The sequence below is a fragment of the Topomyia yanbarensis genome, chromosome 1, assembly GCF_030247195.1.
Source record: "Topomyia yanbarensis strain Yona2022 chromosome 1, ASM3024719v1, whole genome shotgun sequence".
NCBI lineage: Eukaryota > Metazoa > Arthropoda > Insecta > Diptera > Culicidae > Topomyia > Topomyia yanbarensis.
In genome coordinates, this window is record NC_080670.1 from 134,603,833 (window position 1) to 134,630,213 (window position 26,381).

Below are 26,381 nucleotides of genomic sequence, written 5' to 3' on the forward strand. Positions count from 1 at the left end.
GAGCCTGGAGTAAATCGGCACTAATTCGAGGTGATACTTTGAAGGTAAACGTATCGGTTGCAGTACACCACCACATGCCGAGAACTTTTTCCGTTCCCATCTCATCCGATAGGTTTAAGCTTTTTTCGCCTGGTCTGGATTCTAGCTTTCGCAATACTCTTTGTGAGTTTGATAGCCAGTTGCGTATTTCAAACCCAGCCTCTGCATGAACGTATCGAGCATCCTTCCCAACTTCACCGCTTCTTCTTCTGACTCCTCACTGAACAGCATGTCATCGACATACTGTTCTTTGACAAATTGCCTCAGCTGCCCTTGGAAACTGTTTCTGGAATAGTTGCGTATTGTGATTCTTCACATATTGAGCGGAACTCGGCGAAGACGTCTGGGCTACGACCATCACGCCACAGGAACCTCTTACATTGTTGATCGTTCCTGTTCACCAAGACTTGGTGGAACATTTCTTGAATATCGCCTGTAATGGCAATTCGAAACTCTCGAAAACGACGTATGACAGAGGGAAGAGAACTGAGCTGGTCCGGACCGGTTAGCAGGAAGGTATTCAGAGATGCTCCTGTAACCTTGGTAGCTGCGTCCCATACTATGCGTATTTTCCCAGGCTTGTTGGGATTCACAACGGGAAATATAAGTAGATACTAGACTCGTGGATATTCTTCCGACAGTTTGCTTTTATTCAGCTTTTCATTATATCCGTTTCTCTTATAGTCTTGGATTTTCTGCTTCAAAGCTTCAGCCAGATCCGGGTCGCGCTGCATACGCTTCTCCAAACATATCAATCGTCGCATCAGTACCGTCTTTACGCATGGGCACACTGGGCCAGGGCCAGGGCCTTCGGTCTTTTAGGGGCTCCAACCTTAGGATGAATATAGAATCATTCTGAAGGCCATGTTTCAAAAAATGGTGGCACTCAATTATTTATAACTCTTTAGCGTGTCGGTAACAATGGATCAGTTGCTCGGATTCGCACATTGAGCCTTTTCCTATGTGACGTTTAAAGAGTATTAGGCAATCAAGCGGAGTGATGGTAGCGGTAGGAAACGAGGCACTGCATGACCAGGATGGTATTAGACCAATTCAATCGTCAATCCAGCATGTCAATTCATTTTGAGCAAAAACAAAGCACCAAGCAGGAGCGGCAACCAACAAGGTGGCAGAATTTGCACAAGGAAGCTGTACAGAAAGTGGAAGAAGATATCGAAATTCGGTACACAATCCTTGTTTGGCAAGCGATCCGCGCATGTGGCAAATTTTCATTTCTTCATCACATCAAGTGAATGGATAAATCTACATACAAACCTCTAAAAATGACTCCTGGACTTTTTGAGGTGTCACGATACTTTCGCGACCAGATTAGGCATTTTCCACTATGCCGTCGTAGTCTGGTGCAGAACCAATTATGTCATTTTTGTACGACAATCCGCCTTATCAAAAATGTTTTAAGCCGCCAGGATCAGAAATCAGAATATACTGGCTCAAATGGAACATATCCCGTAAGTAATCGAGGATTTGTGCCTCACGGCAGCGTGCATGCAATGTGTTTCCTATTTCGACTGTTTTACATGCCTGGTATTGCAAGGGATTTTTTTAAATTTGAATGTTTAATTATTTATGTTTGGGTTTACATTTTATGGTAGAGAATTATTGAAATGAATTGTGCTGCTCATATTAATAGGTTAGAGTAATTTCGATAATTCGCTACATTTATTTGTTTACGTAACAACGAAGATATTGAACATTTGTACTTTCGAAAGGTGAAAAGGATAATTATTGTTATTATTCCTTTTTTAATGTGACTAACATAGTCGAGTCGTTTGTCACGGTAAAGATGGACTTTTCTGTCTATACCAGCACACATGCTAGTGAACTCGGGTGATTCGTAGTTATGCTGCCTAAGCTCGACTCTCATTAGCAGAAGACAAAAATTAAGCCCGTACGATATTAAGCCTGTTCTAATGACCCTGCCACTTCTAGTTTTCCGATCTGTTTACTTCACATCCTTGCTCTCATTTGAGTACTATGGCTCTAATTTTTATAACTTTCCCTACCCAGTAATCTCTAGCTAACTGAATGTCGTTGAAATGTAAAAAAATGTTATTATTTTTTTCCTTTGGTCTCTTTCTACGCTCTACCATCAAAATCCTAGACTTGCCACTTAACTACCGTCTTTAAGATACTAATTCGTTGAATATGAAAATATTCATATTACTTAAAATGTACCTGTATGATATCTTCGCCTCTATGAACTGTTCACTATAAAAGAAAGCACAAAACTTCTGTCAGAATATATAACAAAAATCTACCTCACCAATATTTTGTGCATGAAGAGACACTATTTCAAAAAATCGTTCTAGTCCTGTAGCGAAAAACGCGAATATCTAAAATGAATGAACCTCGAATCGCGCACTTAGATTCGACATAATATCGAGTGATTTCAATGACTGCAATATTCAATATTGTCGTCTGTAAATGTAGTTGAATTATAATTGAAAAATGTGGCTTTTTTAAAGCTGGCAATTGACTTTTTCCAGCTGCATCATATCAGTAACAGTAAGAAATTGAGAACAACATTATATGAATCAATGTAACTATTGTAAATCACGTAGTCGTTATCTATTAACAAGTTGAATTTTGTTGCCATATTGCTTTTCCAAGATTGCCATACCGTAAGGACAATTATTAAATGAATCGTCGACATTGTAGTGTTGACGTTTAACCCGCCTTACTCCATCATTCATCATCATTGAAGGAGGCACTTTTCAGCCTCAAACAACGTCTTACAACTATGAAGGTCAGATTATATATGAAGAGGGAATAGCGCAGCAGGTAAGTCCATTACATTGTACGCAGCTCACCTGAGTTTGAACTTCCACAACCGCATATAGCGTGTTAGACCCTTTGCCACTTTCTGTCAGATTGGTCAGATATGCTAATATCTTTTCAAGATCTATCAAAAACATCATCCGTTTTTTGACGGCACCTGGACGTTTACAGTGCCACCTATAGTGATGGAAATCTAAAGTTTTTTCTCCATATATTTTGATTCCTGCAGTATTTTTAACACTTTCATATGCTTGAATAATTTGGCTTAACTTTGAAAAACAAATGTCAAGGTGGCGTAGATGGCTTCCTGATGCTGGGGATCATTTTTGATCATCCTACTATACAGCAGTTTATACCTGTTCAATTATAGGGGCCCCTCAGCTCAGTTGTGCCCAGGGGCCCTGAGTGGTCTAAACACGGCCCTGCGTCGCATGGCCATTGATTTACTGTCCAGCAGCCGGACATCGTCGTACCACCAAAGCAGTTCTTTTTTATATCGCTTTTTCTTCAAGTTTGTTAGAGAATCTAGCAGCTGCTTTGCTCGCACGTCGTCTCTCGACAAAAGGGGTTTGATAGGGTTCATTACTCCAACGTTGTCCAGTGAGAAGTAGGCCTTCATCGCATCATGTAGTTCTACGTCACTTCGCTCGCAACACAGACAAACGTGAAAACTGTGGTGTGCCGTAAAGTCCATCTTTGCTTTCGGGGCTAGAGTGCAGGGACCGAATATTATCCAGCCTAAACGTGTTCTGGCGGCTATCGGTTCGATGATTCCTCACTCTTTGCTGTCCAGCAAGCGGCAGTTGTCCATTCCAATCAGTATCTGCGGTTGAACGTTGCGATAGGATTCAGCCGGAAAACCTTCCAAGTGTTGATAATGTCGCTCTAGTTCTTTCATAGGTAGAGCGAGACTACGTACGTTGTGCACGTTTGGAACAGGGATGCCACATTGAAATCTGCGTTTCGGTCAAAAAAATCTTTTTACCATCTGTGATGACCAAAACAGGAAAAAAAATCTGTGAAAATCTGTGATAAATTTTCAAAAAATCTGCGAAAAATCACAATATTTTCAAAAATCTGCGAAAATCTGTGAAATTTTCATCAAAATGCCAAAAATCTATCATCTGTGAAAAAGAATCTGTGATTAAAATTTATGAAAAAATCTGTGACATTATAGAAAAATCTGTGAATATGGTAACCCTGGTTTGGAATCCAGTATCTGTCCGAAACGTTTGTTCTGGAAATCTCTAACTGTAGCATCACGGAGTTCGTTTCCTGGCGCTGATGATCTGCCGTCCAACCCAGGCACAAAGGATGCGCTTCGCCTTCAAGATTAAGTTCCTTCAGCAAGCTATGCTCCATCAGCGTCACTGATGAACCTTCATCTAAAAAGGCGAAGATGCGCACAGTCTTTCCTCGCCCATGAAGAAGCACTGGTACGTAACGGATAAGAACCTTGCTTGCATCGTTCACATGAGTGGTACAAGTTTCACCAGGCGGCTTTGTACCGGCTCTTGAAGTCGATGTTTGTATGTTCTCGGTTCGCTGGTATCGGAACTCGTCGTGTAGTAGTTGGTGATGCATGTGAACAACTATTCCTTCCACAAGCTTCCTTTACTGTACATGCTCCGAAATTCCTAACCAGGCATTTTCGGCAGAGTTTGTTCTTCCTTAGTGCCGTCCAACGTGCCGCGACACCTAGTTCTTGGAACTTCTTACACGAGGCTACACTACTACATCCTCTTAGACAGGTGACACACTGTTTGCTGTATGACTTCGGTGATTCTATTGAGCAAGAAACCGGACTGGAACTGGTTTCCAGATGAACGTGAACTTCTTCCTTTCGACTGCGCTTCTGTGACTTGCCAGCGTGCTAATTGACGACGGAATCGTAACTACACATGCTGCTTCCACAAGAATGCCCAATCAGGTACAGAAATCAGACAGGATGACTCTTTGTAAAGGTTGTCGATGCTTCGCCCAATCGAGCTTAATAGCCGGTAGTAGCCTTTCGACAAGCTCTTGGAGAAGCGCAACATTACACAGGTGCTCGTTCAATCCACAAGCCATGATCGTTGCACACATGTTCTGGACTACAACACCGAAATCGATCAGAGTTTGTAATTTCTACGTCTTCGGTGCAGGCATCTCCCGAATCTTACAAACCAGCGAATGTACGATCACTTCTGGACGACCGAATAGCGTACGCAGTATATGAATGACTCTTTCAAGTCCAGCTGGATAGAGCAAGCGGCTCCTTACCACTTCGAGAGCTTGCCCCTTTAAAGATCGTTGAAGTCTGAGCAAATTTTCTTCGTCACTAAAACCGTACATTTTTGTGGTGCTTTCATAAGTGGCAATAAACAAAGGCCCCTCCTCCGGGTTGCCGGTGAAGATCCTTTGTCACTGCATGCCTCACTGCAAGTTGACTTCTGCTTAGCTCGAGAGAAGGTGCTTCTGATGGAACGTCAGAATGATGATTCTGCTCGAATGGATCCGCATCGACGTTCAAATCACTGCTATTTTTTTCTGCATTTGATCGCGCGTGCTGATTTCCATCGCTCTCAATCTTTCTTCTAGACGCTTTGTCTAAAGATCCTGTTTTTTCGTCATCTCCTGAAACCGTTTTTCTATTCGTTCGATTTCCTGTCCCATATCCGTTGCTGCGTGGTTCTCACTTTCTAGCTTGGTAGAATTCGCACAAGTGTGTGGCACTGCCGGTGGGGCAGTCAGCTCGTCTCGAATTTGTTGCTCCCTCTTCTCCAAACGGCATTGGAACTGGCGCTGCAAATCATTCACCGCATTTTTCAGCTCGCGATCCTTCTCCTGAAGCATTTTCTAGTATGTCTGCTGCTGTTCGTCGAACATGCGCCCCATGTCTGCCATTTGCTTCCGAAATCCCATGACTAACTTCTTTTGCTACTCTTGGGTGCCTTCCGTCTGCTGGTTTGTTCCTCCTGGCACAGAAACCGTTAAAAGGGTCGGACTGACCTGAGCTGTCCACTTTTTTTTTGTACGATGAACAATTCCAGTCGACTTCCTCGATCCCTTCGTCAACGCCCACGCACCTAAAATAGAACAATCTACCGCAGTCGTCACAGCATACCATCCGACTGTCGTCAAGATCATTGCACACATCACAACTCACACCCGGCTTCGGCACATTTTCTCGCCTGTTTTTGGACATTATTTAAGCGAACTAAGCGAATTTTTTAAAATGTTGCGTTTCGCAACGAAATGAAGTGACAGATTTCCGATTTCTTGAACGATGTTTTATTTCTGTGGTTTTATACTGGACTGTTAAAAATTCCTACCGAAAACAAGGAAGTTTGTATGCTTTTTGTTGTACATGTTTTTCAGTGTTGTCTTATTGTCTAACTTGTATACATAAGAAAACATGAAAGTATCGACCTCATACCGGCTTGAACCTTCGTTCATCTTGATAGCTCCAGGTTTACCTAGAGTTTTTCAACAGCAACAGTCTTTCTCAAGGCTACCTATATTTTCCCTCGATCAGTCTTTCTCAAGACTACCTATATTTTTTCGATAATTAGTCTTTCTCAAGACTACCTACTTTTTCTACTCAATCAGTCTTTTTCAAGACTAAAACATTTTTCATGAACAATTCAGCCTAAAGAAATATTTAATTCTTCCAACATGCCTGGGTTCTCCCAGAAAGGCCGTGTGCCAAAAATTAAAGCTAAACGGAAAAAGGTACCTTCTCCACCCGAAAGTTCAATTGACTGCAGCAACTCATTCGATATTTTATCCGAATGTGAAGCTGATGAAATTTCTAAATTTCCTCGCATTATGCATAATGGCAATGAGAAGAAAACGCAATCACCTCCGCCTATAACAGTGATGATCTCCGACTTCAAAGCCTTTCGAACTGAGGTTTCGACGTTCCTTCCGGACGTGAAAATCTCTTTTCAGGTTGGCCGAAGAGGAGAATGTCGAGTTACAGCGGAGGAATTGATTGTCCACAAACGACTACTCCAGTATCTTACGGAGAAGTTATATAAATTTTATTCATATGATTTCAAGACAGATAGACCATTCAAAGCTGTCTTGAAAGGGCTACCACAAGGTCAAAGTTTGGATGAAATATCCAACGAATTGAAAAATTTACTTGGCTTTTCTCCTTCACAAGTTATTCTTATGAAGAGAAAGGCTAGCGGCGATAACACGCCAGTACGCTCTGGAATTATCCAGGAGCTTTATTTAATTCATTTTAACTGTAATGAGGTTAATAATTTGAAAGCATTTGAAAAAGCACGTTTTATGTTCCACGTGCGAGTAAAGTGGGAACATTATAGACGACTGTAACAGGTACGCCTTACGTACGTTACTTTGTAAATATGAATTATTATTAATACTACTATTGTTATTACTTAATTTGTTTAAATTGTCTACTGAATTCAAATAACAGTAATTTCTAACTGTTCAGATACTTTGGGGTGTCACTGTTTAATATTGACCAGACCAAGAAAGAAGGTTAATTAAACTTCGCCTGTAACGTATGCAACCAATAGAAATTCCATAACGCACTGTGATCTGCGAGGTTAGAAGAGTAACTCACTTATCGCGAGAATAAGCATTCGGATCTAGGCCTAAAGGTCATCTTTACTTCCTTTACTTCGTGTCCTTTGATTTGGTGGGAAGATGCGAAAGCAAGATCTGATGCAGCCTGCGCAAGCGAGATACATTTTATTAGGGCGAATTACAATGGTCGAGGCTATCAGGATCGTTCGGCTGACTTGTTTCCGGGTAAAACCGTCTTTCGAGTGTGAGTAACAGGTAACTTCCAGTGATAATAACCGAAAGCTCATACGGAAAGCTTCAGTACCGTTTCGGTTAGGGTAGTTTCGGGTGTTGTGTTCTCCTGAGTGAAGTGAAATGCTGTAAGTCTTCTGTGGGTGAATTTTGGGGACCGCTGGACCATTTTTCGACCTTTTACAAGGAACGAACTGAACCTACCTGAGGTCAGGTCTCATACCGGGCAATTCAACATTGGCGCGGGGTCCTCATTAGAGGTGGCGCATAAGCCCTCCGCTTAACAATCGAGTGTGGTACGGTAGTCCCCTGTTTGAATTACGTTTCCGTTAGGAGTAGATCGCCAGTCGTCCACGAACGACTTTGCGGCGTGCTACATTTGGCGCTAAAAATACGAATCCAATTATGTGTAAATAAATTAAAGTAAATTGGTTAAGGTTTTAAACTCGATATGTGATACAGACTATGTTTGAGACTTTGGAAAAACCTGGCATTCGGATATTCAGATCAGTGAACTATTATTTATTTAGTCATATTTGTTCTATTTTACATTTCTTTAGTTGAGTTTATTTTGGTTTAACTTCATGCGTTGAATCGATTATTTTTCTACACGAAATCTACAATATTGAATTTAATTTAGTTTGAATTGAGTACAATTCTTAAAACTAAGATGGGGGCGAAGTTTCTTCATGCTGATCATCTACTTGATGATGAAGTAGATTATGAACTAAAATTGTACAAGGAAATTAGAGAAAACCTTAAGAAAGCTTTCGACAAACATTCCAGGTATTATAACTTGCGAGCGAATTGCCCTACCTTTACGCTGGGAGAAAAAAATATTGAAAAGAACACTGAGTTATCCGACAAAGGGAAGGGCTATTGTGCGAACCTGGCACCGAAATAGATACCTGCTATAGTAAAGAGGAAGGTGGGAGAACAGTGCTATGATTTAGAGGACGAGAAGGGCAAGCGTCTTGGTGTATATAACTGTCGTTATTTCAAGAAGCTCACCTCTTCGTCTTCGTAACATTTAAAAAAAGTTGAGCTATGCAACCTCTTGGAGGCAACTATGCATCTTAGAATGCAACAAAATACATTTTGGCATCTAATCTCACTCCTTGATATAGTTGAGGTTATGGAAATTAAGCTATGGTACCTTTCAGAGGGAACTATGCACTAGCAATAGTGCATACAATCATACTTTGGTATAATGAACCATCTCCTCGCATATCGAGTTGAGTCCAAAAGTCAAGCTATGTATACTCTTTGAGTGAAACAAGCAGTTAAAACCTGCACGAAAATATAACCGGACTTTCTTGAAGTGCTCCTCGTTGAGTTGAGCCGTTCCACAACAACAATCTATCTACTGGTGACAAACTTCAAGAATGTGCATGGATAGAGCGATTACTCTGAAGACTAAAAGTAAGAGTAATCGTGGGAAGCAGTCAATTCTCCACCATACAGCTATGTACCAATTGTGACTAAGTAAAACAAACCCTGACGAGGCAACGGATTCACCGGAACTGACTTCATTTGACGAAGAGGGGTGAGGGAAATGGCCCTGCCTAGCCTGATATAGTTCTAATATTAGTTGCTAATTACCCTATACTTAAATGCTACGTTAGTTCTTAGAATTAATATTAGTATAATTATTTAAAATAGGTTACCCGAATATATCAATATTGCTTTCGTCATCTTTAGCTGGATTCTATTAGTGTTAATACATCCATGTGAATTGATCCATCATTTCAAGGTTAAAGCCTTCATTGTAAATATACTGCTGGAATTCCTTGGAGTTGTATTTTAGCATAGATTTCATAAACAGCTTTGGAAATTTGTTTCCGTCTGTTCCAGGAAAATTCATCCCGCAGTTCATGGTCGGCACATAGTAGAACCTATCATAATCAACTTCCATACAGTATAGTACAATGGCCCGGTCCTTTGGTTCACAATCTTTCGCCATCAATACAAATTCTATATATAAGCAATCAGCAAATTTTGTCCACACGTCCCACGTCGCAGCACCTGAAATAGAACACAAAGCACTCAATTCTTAAACTTGAGGTAGTATTTTAAATACTCCCCCCGTAATTTCCATAAAATTCAGCTGATTGAAGTACAATAATTATTCGTGATTCCATTCGCCTCATCGAAGGTACGGTACCGCCATCTATTAAAGTTTCAACTGTGAGTGAAGTGTATGTAAACAAACGATGGTGATTTTTCACTAACTTTTGGATGCATTTTTTATTAACTTTCGGCAATATTCGCTTCATAAAGTAAGTGAAAGTTGTTAAACTAACTTTCGTTAAGTTTTATTATAGCGTGTGTGGTTCTTTGCCATTGGCCGTTTGCAAAAAAAAATCGGAATGCATTACCTGGTTTTACATAGATATTTCAAATATTCATTTTCGAATTGATTTTTTTGAATGAAAACACGTCCTAATTGTTGATCTATAATAACAAACCAGTAGATCGCATCCCTAATAGAACACATTTTAAAACCATATTAGATCTCGTGGAGAATGGACCTCAAAAGCTGCTCGGATTGCTATAAAAATTTAATACTTGAGGACGACGGCCGTAGTGCTATAAGGAATAACAATGATACGAAACCGACATGCCGAACGGTGTGTGTTGTTCCTGGTTGTAAGCAGAGATATCGACCAGGAATATCATTTCATTCTTTCCCAGCAAAAGCAGATAGAAAACGATACCTGGGGCGACATTATGGAACCATTTCGAATCGACTTTTTCATACAAGCTTGCATACAATAAATCTTTCGTTTCGAGATGCGCAATGCCACCCCTGGATTGGGTTCAACGGCTCCGGTTGAAGATCGAACCATCGAAAAGTTCCCGTGTATGCAGTCTTCATTTTACTGTTTCAAATTTCTTTCCACCAAGTTCGTATGCATTATTTATTTACCTATATACAGATAAATGTATATGTATATTTATTGATCTTAAATTTACAGACGCGAAGCGTTCGACTGATCGATTAATGTTGAGGCCTTCGGCCATTCCCGACACGAATTTGCCTGTAGGTCCCACTTCAGAAAAGAAAAAAAAGCTGATGAAGCATCGTGCGGAGCGTGTTGTTAATCGAACGTGTAATAAAAGGAAACACGAGGAAGTGATTGCATCCATTGACATCAGTACCGATGAAAGATGTAACGATCCAACAGATACAACAATATCTATCATGACGGACAAAGAAGTTCAAGTAGATGCAACCGATTTAGAGCACCTGAAAGTTAGGCGAACACCTGCGATCTCCTTTGGAAATGATGACGATCTATTGACCTGGACAGGACTGAAATCACGAGTGATGCTGGCATCAATTGTAAAAGCTGTAACTGCTTTGAAGCAGTATCGTAATAGGCCTCGTTCTTCAGTTACCGTAGAAGAAGAAATACTGATCGTTTTCATAAAGTTGAAAACTAATGTATCCTTCCGCTGCATATCTGTTTTATTCTGTATGCATGCTCAAACGGTTTCTTCTTGTTTTCAAAGAACTTTACCTTTTATAAGTGCTGCCCTTAAACCTCTCATATATTGGCCATCTGAAGAACAAATCTTGAAGAACATGCCACATTATTTTAGGCCTGATTTTGAAGATGTTATCGCTATACTGGACTGCACTGAAATCCCAATAATGAAACCAAAATGTCTCCATTGTAGAATCAACACTTATTCACACTACAAATCTCGTGAAACTGCGAAATACTTGGTTGGTGTAACGCCTGGTGGAACCATATCTTTTATTAGTGCTGGATATGGAGGTAAAACATCTGATAAGCAAATCGTTCTGGAGGAGAAGGTTCTAGACCGGTTTAAACCAGGCCAAGCAGTGATGACGGACAAAGGTTTCATGATTGGCGAAGAATGTAGATTAAAAGGTGTTAAGCTAGTTAGACCTCCCTTTCTAAATGCCCCTCAAAAACAATTAAGTAGGATGGATGCAACTTTGAATATTTCTATTGCTGCAGAAAGAGTACACGTCGAGCGAGCTATACAACGAATACGGATTTTTTCATTTTTTAATTCTAAGGTCGATTCTCGATTCTTGTCTGTTTTAGATGAACTTATTATCATTGCTTGCGCAATTGTTAATTTGTCAAATCCGATATTGGCGAATAAATAATTTTAGTTGTATGTTTATTTTACTATTTCTTATCGTTTTTTATTTAAATTTATCGTCTTTACTGTATTGCATTTAATATTTCAGCGTATGTAGGTATTTCAAATATACATTAAAATATACCTCCTTCAAACTATTTAGCAAATTTAACACATAATCTTGATCGAAATCAATTGTTATTATCGAGCATTTATCATCAAATTCAGAATAGATTACTAAATCTGCTGTGGTACATTCAAGAATAAACATATTTAGCTGCACCTGGGCAAAGTACTGATGATTTTTTCGAAGTGACATTGAATTTTTAGTTAAATGCGGTATGTTATTCAGTACTTCACGAATACTCGAGCATTTACCAGCCAGAGGACATTTTATCTCAACAATCTTGAATTCTTCGATAATGAGACCATCTGGAGAGCATCCAATCCATGGTACATGCGGTGGTATTACTAATCCACATCGAGTGACGGTCTTTCCAGTTGTTTTCTCGTATACATACAATGCTTTTGCTTCACACAATCGTCCGTGATCAATTGCGGGTGAGCTGACAACGTTAGGAACAATAAGTTTTGTCACTTTACGTTTCCAGTCTTTTGCTTTACGTGATTCAGTTTTGTAGTAAGTAAATAATTGATAAGCGTTAGAAGCAGTAATCCTTAAACTTCGTTCCTCTATCCAGTCTTCTGTGTTCTGATAAGTTGTTCGGAGACATATGTCAACGCTCTCTTTCGAAGAGATGCAAACTTTTAGCTCATAGAATGTACATAAATCAGCTTCTAGAGGCCCAATAAAATATTTGTGGTGAAGTTCGACGTGCCTCTCGAAAAGTTTAGCTAGATAGGATTTTACAATCGTTGAATGAACATCTGCATCGAACGACACCAAGGAACTCAGTGAATCCGATGACATCTGGTTGGGCATTTCCAACATCATGAATTCGTTTGCAACATTGCTGTTTCTGTCTGGTACTCCATCATCAATTGCTATCATATATGGCCTACCATGTATTTCGTATCCGAGGGAACTTTCCAGGAAAACTGGAAATACCAATATGTTAAAAAAATACATGCTAGTTACTCGAAAAAGATAATCGAAAGTGATTATCACTTTTGGAGACACGCACCTTCAGCAAAGTATTTCAAAATCTGCTTGTTCTCGCTCTCATCAGGTGCAATAGTTCTATAACTTGAACCGCGTTTTGTAGCATTAGGTCCGAATGATGTTTCTTCAAGTGTAGAATCGTTTAGCACACTACTATCTCCAGTTGTATTGTCAAGCCATTTTTTGCAGAAACACAGCTCCTTCAAACGTGTTGCTTTATACATATCAAATGCAGTTTTAGCAGCAATTTTTCCCCACTTCTGCTTCAAATCGGTCACGGTTAGTAACGGTAGACTTGGGTTTCTAGCATGAAAAAATCAATTAAAAATATGTGCTACCGTAAAACATAAATGTAATTCATACTTTAGCAAATGATACAAAACTGCCATTACGTGTTTGCACTTCCCTTTGCCAGCTTTACAGGAACACAAATACGACCACTCTGAGAAAAACCTCTTCATACGGATTTTTATTGTGTGAGGTTCGGAACTTGGCGAGGATGACTGAAGACATGTAGAAAATATACCTAAACCGTCTTTGTGTACTTCTTCCACTCCAACTATTAGCAAGTATCCAGCGTTTAACACTCTTTCACCTTCCACTACTAAACGGCTTCCACCAGCAGCGTAATGGAAAACATCTGACAAATTCACCAGCACAGTGCATGTTTGGTTTTCTTCCATTGAAGGCTCCTGGTGATATAAATATGGTCACAGAAAAATCATTATTTTATTTTAATCCACTAATGCATTAAATAAAAAAATACCACGAACTCTAAACATATCACTCTATAATACACAATATGAATGTTCAACCAAAAAGAGGATTTTCATTCATATTTTGGCTTTTGAAAACTTACTTGTTTCATGTCTCACAAAAATGACTTAATTTTAGGCGATAAAATAAACATCTCATAGAGCAATTATTTATTGATTTTCGATTAAATTAGCATATTCAATACTTATTTGTTAGTTTTGAACTTACCATTTTTTATAATAATGAAAAACTAGTTGAAAACAGTACGTTCAAAAATGTCACTTTTTTACTCATTTGTTTACATCCGACTTCACGCACATGAGCTGTCAGATCCAGCTTCGTAGTCGCGAATCAACACGTTTTCCTCAAAGAGAATAGGGAAAGAGACGAATAGTGTGAAGCCAAAAATACCTTATTGAGCAGACCAATCGTGCAATGTAAATAAACATTACTCATGCCTGAGTTGGAGGAGATAAGTATTGTACTTCTATCAAAAAAGAAATTGGAATTTTCATCAGAATTTAGTTCAATCGTGATTGTAAGGTGCATTCTAGAGTATATGTATGAGGAAAAATAAGCTTCAGAATTATTTCATCTCTTTGTTTCGAAATGCACATCGTTTGATAAACAAATCCATCGATCGACATACGGTTTGTTTTCAAAATATAATAGGAGTCATTTAAAGTGCTGCCTATAGAAGCGGTTGCCAAAATTCTAGTGTTGAAATCATCATAAAGGGCGTGTTGCCGTTTTGACTGATTTTCACTCTTCGTCTCTTTCCCTATTCTCTTTGGTTTTCCTTTTTCACTTTTCGTTTGTTTTTGACAGTTTGATTCGAACCGGTTATAGTGCGGTGCGTTTAGTACTTGCACGTTTGGGAAGCTAATGCCCAGTTAAACTCATTCCGGAACCGGTTCGGATTTCTGAATGGAGTCATTATGGATTCCAAATCAAATGCAACAACCGATTCCGACTCAGAATCGGTTGTTGCATTTGATTTGGAATCCATACTGACTCCATTCAGGATTCCGAATCAAATTCCGAATGGTTTGACCGGGTGTGAAGTGTGAAGGTTGATTCGAGGGGTATTTGGTGGGTTTAATTCTTTTCAAATTTCGCTTTATCAGATTAGAATCTGGTGTAGAAGTTTGACTAAGATTTAGGGTCTACGTTTTACAGAAGAAGTGGACAAATTGCCTGAAGAGAAGCTTCGGGGTGTGCCAGTTCTATGTAGAGCAGTTTTTCCGGTAAATTCAGTGAATGAGTCGGTGCTCAATGCAATGAATGGGGTAGATTCGGAAACTGAATGAGCCTGTCTGATTTACTGGGGAATAATTTTTGTTTTCATTCAGTTCAGATGGAACTGTGTTCAAGATACGTTGTAGGGTATATTTGAAGAATCTGCAAAAGGGGTGCAATGTTCAGAGCGAGCCGATCGAGGCCGGGGAGACAAACTGTTAATTAAATCAGATTAGTTCCGTTCAGTGTTTTGAATATCCAATACTAGTTTATAAATATGGCATGTTTCGAGATATATAGAAGTAGTAGTAACATTCGCTGGAGACCGGAGTCGAGAGACACTGATGGTCAGTGGTAGGCACGATCGATATTAGAACGTGTGCTATTAATAGAGGAGGAGTCAACTATCGCTGTTGATGATGATAACGTATGACCCCGAATGCAAAAACACTTTCATATGTTAAGTTACTTACCTAGATGTACATAATGTAAATATATCGTGTTAATAAAATTTTCCTTACGAAAATTTAGTTAAATCAATTTAACTAAATTTTCGTACTCAAGCATGGAGTGATGTAACAGGTACGCCTTACGTACGTTACTTTGTAAATATAAATTATTATTAATACTACTATTGGTATTTATTAATTTGTTTATATTATCTACTGAATTCAAATAATAGTTAAATTCTAACTGTTCAGATACTTTGGGGTGTCCCCGTTTAATATTGACCAGACCAAGAAAGAAGGTTAATTAAACTTCGCCTGTAACGTATGCAACCAACATAAATTCCATAATGCACTGCGATCTGCGAGGCTAGAAAAGTAACTCTCTTATCGCGAGAATAAGCATTCGGATCTAGGCCCAAAGGTCATCTTTACTTCCTTTACTTCGTGTCCTTTGATTTGGTGGGAAGATGCGAAAGCAAGATCTGATGCAGCCTGCGTAAGCGAGATACATTTTAATCGGGAGAATTACAATGGTCGAGGCTATCAGGATCGTTCGGCTGACTTGTTTCCGGTAAAACCGTCTTTCGAGGTTTCCTATCTGAGGGCAACAAGTTACTCGTTCATTTGCCTGGAGTCTCGAAAACGTTTCGGAAGTGTTTTTTTTTTCTTTTCAATAATCGCGGTAGTCGAGGTAGTTAAGTAAAAGCCGAAATCTTTCAAAGTGTTAATCTCCCGCGTTTCATTTCAGTGCTTGGTTAGTTAAGTAAAACAGACAGTGATGGCCAAGTTTCGTTTGCTAGAAAAAACAACAGAAAGGTAATTTCGCAGAAGTCATGTGCGTGCCATGTGCGTGGTCTAATAATTCCGTTGTCGTACAGCCACCCGACTGCTTTTTGTATCCCATCTAGAATCCACTCGTCCAAGCGAAGCTGCATCTTCCGTCGAGTTCTCCTGCGCAAAGATCCTGGGTAACCGTCCTCCAACGACCAGAAGGGGCCGCGCCGTCAACACCGCGCCCGATTGAAACATCCGTCGAAGTTAGACCGCTTCCCACGCGGTTTGGAGCCACCCTGCTAGGGAACTACAAACAGCTCTAGTTTGAGCATCGAGAGAACCCCGTCTCCCGTCTACGTCGCCGGTACAACCATCGACCGTCGCAAACAACCAACCGGTGGCTCATCGTAAACTAAGTCGATCGCAAAAATCATACAACAGGCCTGTAAGTACACAAAGAGCTCTTTTTTCTCCTATCCGTGTGCACATGTGATAGACGAGATGAATCGTAATTAAACGACCCATAGCAGCTTGTGGCGTTCCCCGAAATTTAGCCTGCGGGCTACAGCGCGCGCTGTATAGTGATACGAAGTGAAGACAATGGAAAGTAGAATAAGACACGCACATGTAGGATAGGTAGAAGAAACAAAGTGAGTTATAATTTAAATATATCCATGCGAACTCTAAGATATTCTATTTGAACTCCTGAATAAACTTAGATATTTAGATCCCTGTCCGCTTATTTGATTCACGATAGTAGCATGGTGAAAGATTTCCGACGCGCGCGTAAATTTTAGATTTGAATCCACTGGGAAGTGTGAACGGTACAGTGAACCGGTTCCCTGACGGTGTCGACCTCTCGTGTGAGTGACAGGTAACTTTCAGTGATGATCACCGAAAGCTCATACGGGAAGCTTCAGTACCGTTTCGGTTAGGGTAGTTTCGGGAGTTGTGTTCTCCTGAGTGAAGTGAAATGTTGTAAGTCTTCTGTGGGTGAATTTTGGGGACTGCTGGACCATTTTTCGACCTTTTACAAGGAACGAACTGAACCTACCTGAGGTCAGGTCTCATACCGGGCAATTCAACATTGGCGCGGGGTCCTCATTAGAGGTGGCGCATAAGCCCTCCGCTTAACAATCGAGTGTGGTACGATAGTCTCCTGTTTGAATTACGTTTCCGTAAGGAGTAGATCGCCAGTCGTCCACGAACGACTTTGCGGCGTGCTACACGACACTGGGGCAGAATTCAAAATCTGACCCATTGTCGTAGATGCCAAGGCTTTTGGCAAGGCACAAAAAATTGTCATTTGGATTCCAAATGTATGATCTGTGGTAATAAATCGCACACGAAAGATACTTGTCCGGTGAAAAAACCACAAAAAGTTTCAAATGCGCTAATTGCAGAGAAAATCATAAATCGAATTTCTGGGGTTGTTCTGTACGAGAAAAAATTATAAATTCTCGTTCTAGACAACAACAAAAACAAATAAAAAATGTACCTACTTCTTTAGGTACACTTCAAGAAAACACGTCCAAACGTGTTAATTCGATTCAAAATAGATTAACAACTTCTTCTACCTCCGTCACATCATCCTACAATGGTGTGTCACCTTATGCTTCAGTGGCAGGTAACAAGCCAAAAACAACGGCTACCGTCACCACGCCTACAAACTCGTTTGCACCCAACGCTTCCTTTAGCCCAAAGGATCTAGGTAGCGTAACGGAAGAAAAATTAAAATATCTGCAAGACTCTATGTTACCTATGATGATTGCTATGTTAAATTGTACCTCCATGTTTAAAGCTTTTCAAGCGGGGTGGGAATTTGCTAAATTGTAATGAAATTAAAGTTTAACAATGACTTTAAATAATCTATTAAAATTAATAAATTGGAATGGTCGTTCATTAAAAACGTGCGAAGACGAATTTTTCAACTTCTTGAGGATACATAATGTGCATATAGCCGTTGTGACCGAAAATTTTTAAAACCAAATATTAAATTGAAGAGTAACTCTAATTTTGTTATTCATCGATTTGATCGAATTGTTGGATTCGGCGGAGGAATCGCAATAGCGGTTAATCGCAGGATCAAACATTCCGTTACGCCGTCTCTTGACACCAAGGTGATCGAAAGTTTGGGTATCGAAGTTGAAACTGATCTTGGTATCATTTTTATTTGCTGCAGCCTATTTGGCTTTTCAGTGCACTGGCGAGCAAATTAATTTCTTGAAAGGAGACTTACAAAAATTTACATGAAATCGGTCGAAATTCTTCATAATCGGTGATTTTAACGTCAAACACGGAGCCTGGAATAATGCTTAAAGCAATTCTAACGGTAAACTACTTTTTAATGATTGCTCTGATGGTTATTATTCAATTTTGTTCCCGAATGATCCTACGTGCTATTCGTCTGTAAGGAATCCATCAACAATTGATTTGGTTTTGACAGATCAAAGTCACCTTTGTAGCGAATTGATTACACATGCTGACTTTGATTCTGATCATCTTCCAGTAACTTTTTCACTTTCTCAAGAAGCTTTTTCCAATCCCATTAGCTCAGTGTTCAATTATCACAAAGCAAATTGGGAAAGGTACAAAATTTATATTGAGAATAATTTTAATCATGACCTTGATTTACAAAATAAAGCTGACATTGATACGGCATTACAAAATTTAAGTAATTCTATAGTCGATGCAAGAAATTTATCAGCGCCAACACAGAAAAAAATTGATGCTCCTATTATTGACGACGATCTTCAACTTCCGATTCGCTTGAAGAATGTTCGAAGACGTCAATATCAACATTCTCGTGATTCTGCTGACGAATTTCGCGCCAACTCGAACAAATGTTGGCAGCACCCTCTCAGATTTTAATGAAACTTTCTGTACATGAAGACTTTGTCACAAAAATTTGCATATTTTGTTTTTCCAGAAATGATCTAGACTGTCTTTTGAAAATGGCCAAACTTTTTTTACACTGAAGAAAAAAATTCAGTTTGGACAAGAAAAAGTTTTTTTCAAATAACTTTTTCCCTCAAAACTGCCCAACTTGAATTTTTGAAGGTAGGTAGGGAACATAATTATCTATCTTGGAACAAAATTTCATCCAAATCAAAAAAGGGGTTTTTTTGTCAATCGACTTTAAATTTTTTAAATCGATTTTTTCAGTGTAGGAGTTCATGACGATTTTTTTCAATATTTTTATTCGAAAATTTGACTAATTTTGTGAAAATCACTCGTACAACATTTTTTGTAGGATTTGTCATTTTTAGACTATAATCATTTGAAAAAAATTTGGCCCATTTCAAAAGACAGTCTAGATCATTTTTGTAAAAACCAAATATGCAAAGTGGCTTTTTGTGAAAAAGTCTTCATGTACAGAAAGTTTCATTAGAATCTGAGAGGGTGTTGCCAACTCCGAATACGATTTGGCGCGAAATTCGTCTGCTATGAAATGTATCTATCAGTATCTACAAAAAGAAATTAAGCATAGATTCACACTCTTAAGAAATGAAAATTTCGTGAAAGAGGTTGAACAAATCAAGCCAAATTCTAAACCTTTCTGGAAACTTTCTAAGGTTCTTAAGAAACCTCAGAAACCAATTCCAACTTTGAAGGAAGGTGACCACACACTTCTTACAAACGAAGAAAAAGCTCAAAAACTTGCACAGCAGTTTGAAATAATTTTAATCTCAACGTTGTGAGTCCTATTGAAACCGAAGTCTTACAAAAATATGAAAACGTTTCAAATCAAGTATTGTCTCTAGACGATACTGTTGAAACAAACTATAATGAGATCAAACCCATCATGAAAAAGTTAAAAAAATATGAAAGCTCCAGGTTATGATGGAATTTCCAACATTCTTCTTAAAACCCTGTTTTAATCCACCTAGAGGTGCAATCGTGCCTTTCTCATTTCTCCAAACTATGATTTAATAGCTGGTTCGTACAATATAACATTATGGAAATGTCTTTCATTCTTATTACACTTGGTAAGTATATATAAGAGCACCTTTTTGCATTCATCGCGGTATCGGTTTGAATCGGAGTTTTCTATGTGATCGCACTCCATAACCCGTAACTCCGGAGCTGGAAGTCAGATGGAGATGGAATTTAATACCAATTTCCGGGGACGCAACACATTCATTTGAGACTAAGTTAATCAAATCGGTCTAGCCATTTTCGAGAAAACAATATAACCGTTATTCTGAATTTGGATACTTCAGGATCCGTCGATGGTGGCCAGTGTGGCCAAAGAGACTTTGAATGACTGTTGGGGACCTAGATCTACAAATTCAACAGTTGTGTTTACATTTTGGAAAAAATTTCACCTTTGTACATTCATCGCAGAATTCGTTAGAATCGGGATTTGCTGCGTGATCGTACGTATCACCCTGTAATTCAGGAACCAGAACTCGGATCCACACAAAATTCAACAGCAGCTGATGGACCTTTCATTTAAAATTAAGTTTGTCAAAATTGGTTCAGAAAATTCCGAGAGACCGATGTGGACTAATCAACAAATTTTGTTTTGTAACCATACTCTTCAACTCGTAGTCCAGAACAAGATGTTAGTTTGTAAAAATCGGTTCAGTCATCTCCGAGAAACCGATGTGTACATTTTGTTAACAAATCCGCACATACACACACATACATACATACATACATACATACATACATACATACATACATACATACACACATACATACACACATATATTTTGCGATCTCGGCGAACTGAGTCGAATGTTATATGAGACTCGGCCCTCCGGGCCTCGGTTAGAAAGTCGGTATTTGGAGCAATTGCATAACCTTTCTATAAAAGAAAGGCAAAAGAATAATATTTAATTAGCTTAATAAGCATGAGTTCAATGTTATCTTCATGTGAATATAATTGGAAAGGTTGGTGGAATGGGTTTGAACGTGTAGGGAATGGGAGGTTAGTAGAGTGGGAGTGGAGGATGCGTCAGAAATCCTTCATCTTATTTCGGTATACGGGGTGGATGAAGGAAATGCGGGCGTGAGGGTGGTCCAAGAGGAGGGGAGTGATGAAGGAGGGTGGTGTAAAGGCAAGGCGGGGAGGAGGGGCGGCGACGCAATACTCAACTGCATATTTTGCCTTCCATTTGAGACTTGGTTTGAGAAAATCGGTTCAGTCATCACCGATGAACCGATGTGACTTTATTTGTGGAATATGCCCGGAATTCCAGATTTCCGGAATCGTCGATAGTGGACAATATATTCAAAGAATGTTTGATTGGCAATCTAGATCTGCGATTAGAAGTAATTTGGTGACCATTTGAATAGTTTTTAGCCTCTGGCGTATTACGATTGTTCCGATTTATATGGGAAATTCCAGTGTATCCTTACTAACACCCCTGTAACTCCGGAAGCAAGAGTCAGAACCGAATGAAATTCAGCAGCAGTCAATGGCATTACTGTATCTTTCATTTGAAATCAAATTTGTAAAAATCGGTAGAGAATTCGTTGTGGAATGGGTGTGATATTAGCTTAGGAACTTGGCGGGTTCCCCGGGGGCGTCATGAACCGTCATAGGTGGCCAATGTGGTCAAAGCTGCTTTGATTGATCATTAGTGCTCCAGACCCGTAAACTAGAGTAATGTTACATCAATTTTAATACGTTTTACACCATTTGAACATCATGGTGGTACCAGTTTATATGGAAATTTGCTGTGTGACCGCACTCTTCAACCCGTAACTCCGGAACCGAAGAAAATTCAATAGCAGCTTATGGGAGCGTTATACCTTTCAGATGAAACTAATTTTGCGAAAATCGGTTCAGCCATCTCTGAGAAAATTGTGTGAGTTTAAATGACACACACATACATACACATACACACACATACATACACACACAGACATTTGCCGATCTCGACGAACTGAATCGAATGGTGTATGACACTCGGCCCTCCGGGCCTCGGTTAAAAATTCGATTTTTACAGTGATTGCATAGCCTTTCTTTATATGAGAAAGGCAAAACCTTCCCGAAATAAACATGAGATAGAGGAGCCCGGGGCTAGCTGGCGTAATCCCTTTTTCTCTGTTTCTATTAGACATGTAGCGCTGCCTCTTCTTGTCTACCTCAAGTTATATGAAACCCGTTATCCAATGTGTTTTTGTTGCAAAACGATTTGTTTTGTGGAAGTTGTGGGTGATATTGTGTTTTCGAGCATACCAAGTAAATTTTCTAAATTTTAAATACTTTGTGTTATTTAGGGTGATTTTTAATCTATTTCACGAATGATTATATTTATCGATAGCGCATGAAAAGAGCTTTCAGTATCCGTATAGATATTACATCTATCCATAAACAAAAATTATTTTTAAATAGTTTTTTATAAAATATGCGGTTGGGGTAAGTTGGCGGTGCTGCACGCGGGGCATGTTGGCGGTACTATTTACAGTGCAAAAAAAGTCATCAAAAAATTTTATTTCTGGAACTCACTCCAAAGTAAGAAAATCTTTTTCTTGTGTATCTCGCCAATGTAGGAGAGATTTATTCCGGCCAATTGCATGAAGATTTTCGAAAATTTGCTTTTGAATAGGGAGTACTACTCAAAATCAAAATGGCGGGGTATTGAAACTAAATTATAATTGCAAATGTCGGACAAGACGGGCAAGACATTCAGCACGTTCCAAAAGGACCCTTGAAGTAATTGCATCTCCATTTGATTGCTTAGTTTTTGGCGTATCCTCACATACCGCCAACTTACCCCGGGGCCGGGGTAAGTTGGCGGGTTTTCCGCGTTACATTTTTTTTCTTTTTTTTTTTTTTTATTTCGATTATAGAGGTTTTAACCTTAAGGTCAATCGCCTCTTCGGGTTAGAAAAATCTCTTATGAAAAATTTCTAACCCTATGTGCGGGGTCGGTACTTGAACCCAGGTGCGCTGCGTACAAGGCAATCGATTTACCAACTACGCTACGCCCACCCCCACTCCGCGTTACATATTTTTGTCTCTAAAAATGGAGACAATGGATCAAGCACTTTTCAAAAAATCAGGGATGTTGCCAACAGTCTGCTCTTTCATGCCGCGTGTTTTATTTTGCAATATCTACCTATATCAAAGTGGTATAAATTGAAAACTGAAAACACCGCCAACTAGCCCCGGTCTCCCCTACTTGGTCAAAATATTCAACAAATGTTTTGAATTAGCATACTTCCCTGAAAGATGGAAAAATGCCAAGGTTGTGAGAGTAACTAACATGATAAAGGCAAATATCTCAGAGGGCTATTCCACTGGAGTTGCTCTTCTAGACATCGAAAAAGCTTTCGACAGTGTTTGGCAGAAAGGATTAATTGCCAAAATGTGATTTTCCAATTTACATAATAAAGATAATTAAAAATTATCTTACTAACCGTTCCCTACAGGTTTCTTATCAGAATTGTAAATCTAATAAGCTACCCGTTAAAGCAGGCGTCCCTCAAGGATCAAGTGTCGCATCAATACTATACAATATCTTTACCTCTGATCTTCCAAATCTACCTACAGGCTGTAAAAAGTCACTTTTCTGTGATGATACTAGCATCTCAGCCACTGGTAGGAGTCTCCGTATTATCTGCAGTCGACTGCAACGAAGCTTGAATATTTTCAATGATTACCTGAAAAAATGGAAAATTTCCACTAATGCGGCAAAAACACAATTGATTGTGTTTCCGCATATGTCAAGAGCTTCTTCCCTTAAACCAAATAATAACCATATTATTAAATTTAATGGTTTGAATTTAACGTGGTCAGATAAAGTTAAATACTTGGGTTTGATTTACGATAAAAAACTTACTTTTAAGGATCACATTGAAGGAATCCAAACAAAACAAACAAATATATAAAATGTTTATACCCTCTTATAAATAGGTATTCTAGGCTCTGCCTAAACAACAAATTATTAATTTATAAACAAATATTTAGACCGGCAATGCTATGCAGTGCCAATCTGGGCAAGTCGATGTGCTACTTGGAAGAAAACGCTTCAAAGGATTCAGAATAAAATTCTGAAAATGATTTTGAAGCGTGCTCCCTGGTTTAGCACAAATGAGTTGCACAGACTCGCAAACATAGAAACATTAGAAATTATGACGAACAGTATTATAAGCAACTTCCGTTTATAGTTTATAAGTTAGTTCTGTTTATAGTTTATAAGTTAGTTTATAAGATTTAAGTTTTGTTTTTTTTTTGTGTTTCGAATTCATCTCGTCAGTAACTAGTAGTATGAGGCGTTTGGTTTCTTGAACCAAAAGACAAGAGTTAGTCTTCGCTTTCTCGTCAGCAAACCAGAGCTATATTTGCTTCCCGAGACATCACTCGGGACATGTTGCTTTAGGCGTTCACATATCGTCGCTGTTGTGCTATCTTATGACAAGCGCCATTTAGCACATTTCGAGAAAAACGATTTTTAAAGTTTGAGATTGAATATCTTGAAACTTATAAATGGTATAAACAATCCAAAGAAGACAATTGATACTTCTATCTGTTCTGCATTAATCTCTCAAATATTACGAAGATCGGTTGACTATGTTGTGAGTTTTTACTATGAATGTAAACAAAAGTCGCACTCACACGTGTCATAGGCGTGTATTGATGACAAAATTTGTATGACGTGTCATAATCGTGCATGGAAAATTTTCCATAGAAAAAAATCATCACTTTTTAACTTTTATTTATATCTTTGGGTTCATATGGTCTATAAACATTCGGTGAAATGCATTTTAAAGGAAATGAGTCAGGGAATCTAGAAAAAATGGTTATTCTTGATTACAATGTTGCCAAATATATTTTATTTCCAGTTCAAAACTAAAACTGTGTTTTTCTCACAACTCGTATAATTTTCTTTCGAAAATGTTTATGCCATTGTGTTCCTCAGACATTTTCACACATAAAACCGTCTAAAACTTCAATATAACTTGAGCCAATCCCTAGATATAGTGATTTGAAGCAAAAAACTCACAATTTCTTATCATGTTTCTAGCTATATCTAAGTAACCAAGTAGAATTGCAAAATTTTGAAAACGCCACTTTGTAGAGATTTTTCAAACAAGTAATGTGGCATATCTAACTCAGTTTACCCCAAAATGGCGTTTGTCATAAGATAGCACAACAGCGACGATATGTCGTGTGAACTGTTTGGAATTTTTTGTGTCTAACTAGTTCTAATTTGGGTACTAGTTTAGATACTTCGTCTAACTAGACACCCAGATGGTGATAGTTACTGACGAGATGAACTCGAAACACAAAAAAAAACAAAATTTAATTTATATTAGGTCTTGTGCCCTTAACGCGCAAAACGGTTTAGTCCAATTTTATTGCATCATAAGATTTGTTTAGCTCCTTATTCACAAGACAAGTAGGTTTAAAACATCCTACTGAAAAAGATATACTTAACTGCGAAAGCATATTATATCTTAATAATAATTAGCTGAATCATGTAAACAATAGGGATGAAAAGTCACCACTTGTGGCTGAACACCCAATACACTTAATTAGAAATAACAGATCGGTGGTGGGAAAGCTAGAGTTGAGTTTTAGGTTAGGTTTAGGTTAACAATAATTCATATTATAATTTCATTCAAGTTACCTATTTTTGTGGCTCTTTATCTGTTTCAGTTAATAAGGATGATACGGTAGGTCTTCGAGTAGCAGCTAAGTAGTGCATAAGAGTTTTTAATTAGTTAATTTAGTTTATAACAATTGCACACTGCATTATCTAACCAATGTAATTGTACCGTACTATTAGTTGTAGGTATAGTAAACTTTTTAATTGAATTAACTGCACTGCACTCGTTTTTTAGCTAGGGATATCAAATTTACTGCACTGTACTTATTATTTTTATTTCAAATTCACAAATTGCAAATAAATTTTACTAGAATGCATGTGCCGGACTTCTTCGGTTGACTGGCAATTCTTTTCTTTTTTCTTGCTTTCAGTTGCTCGATCATATACTCGCGCCATCACACCAAAAAGATTAGTCAAATATAGGTGCGGATTGTTTTTGTGTTTGAATGTGTGGTGCAGCGCAACCAGCTGTTGCGACAGTCTTATTTTAACCATTACAATTTGTAAGCATTTTCACAAACTTTTGAAACATCTCTAAACAAAAACTTTCTGTCCACGCTTGCCTACGATCACCAACTGTGCCCTCTCGTGGTGGGATAAAGGACTGTTGAGAGCTTTCGCGTAGATCGTTTTCCCACGTTCACCCTATAGCATTTGATTATACGAGTTTGAGCCACGAGTTGAAGCAGGAATTTGATTGTGAAACCCCTTTGTCCGTAAAGCAAATAATTGTACAAA

The 26,381-nt window shown here is 38.7% G+C and overlaps 1 protein-coding gene across 1 annotated transcript; it reads right to left on the reverse strand.

Annotated features, from left to right (window-relative positions):
* Positions 1–8,276: 8,276 nt before the first annotated feature.
* LOC131675941 (uncharacterized) lies at positions 8,277–26,022 on the reverse strand. Its single transcript, XM_058955066.1, has 5 exons — positions 25,665–26,022; positions 13,220–13,548; positions 12,879–13,159; positions 12,520–12,792; positions 8,277–8,338 (listed from the first exon to the last, which is right to left on the reverse strand). The coding sequence occupies exons 2-5, from the start codon at positions 13,537–13,539 to the stop codon at positions 8,277–8,279; spliced, it is 936 nt and encodes a 311-aa protein (XP_058811049.1). The 5' UTR covers positions 13,540–13,548; positions 25,665–26,022.
* Between the last annotated feature and the right edge of the window lie 359 nt (positions 26,023–26,381).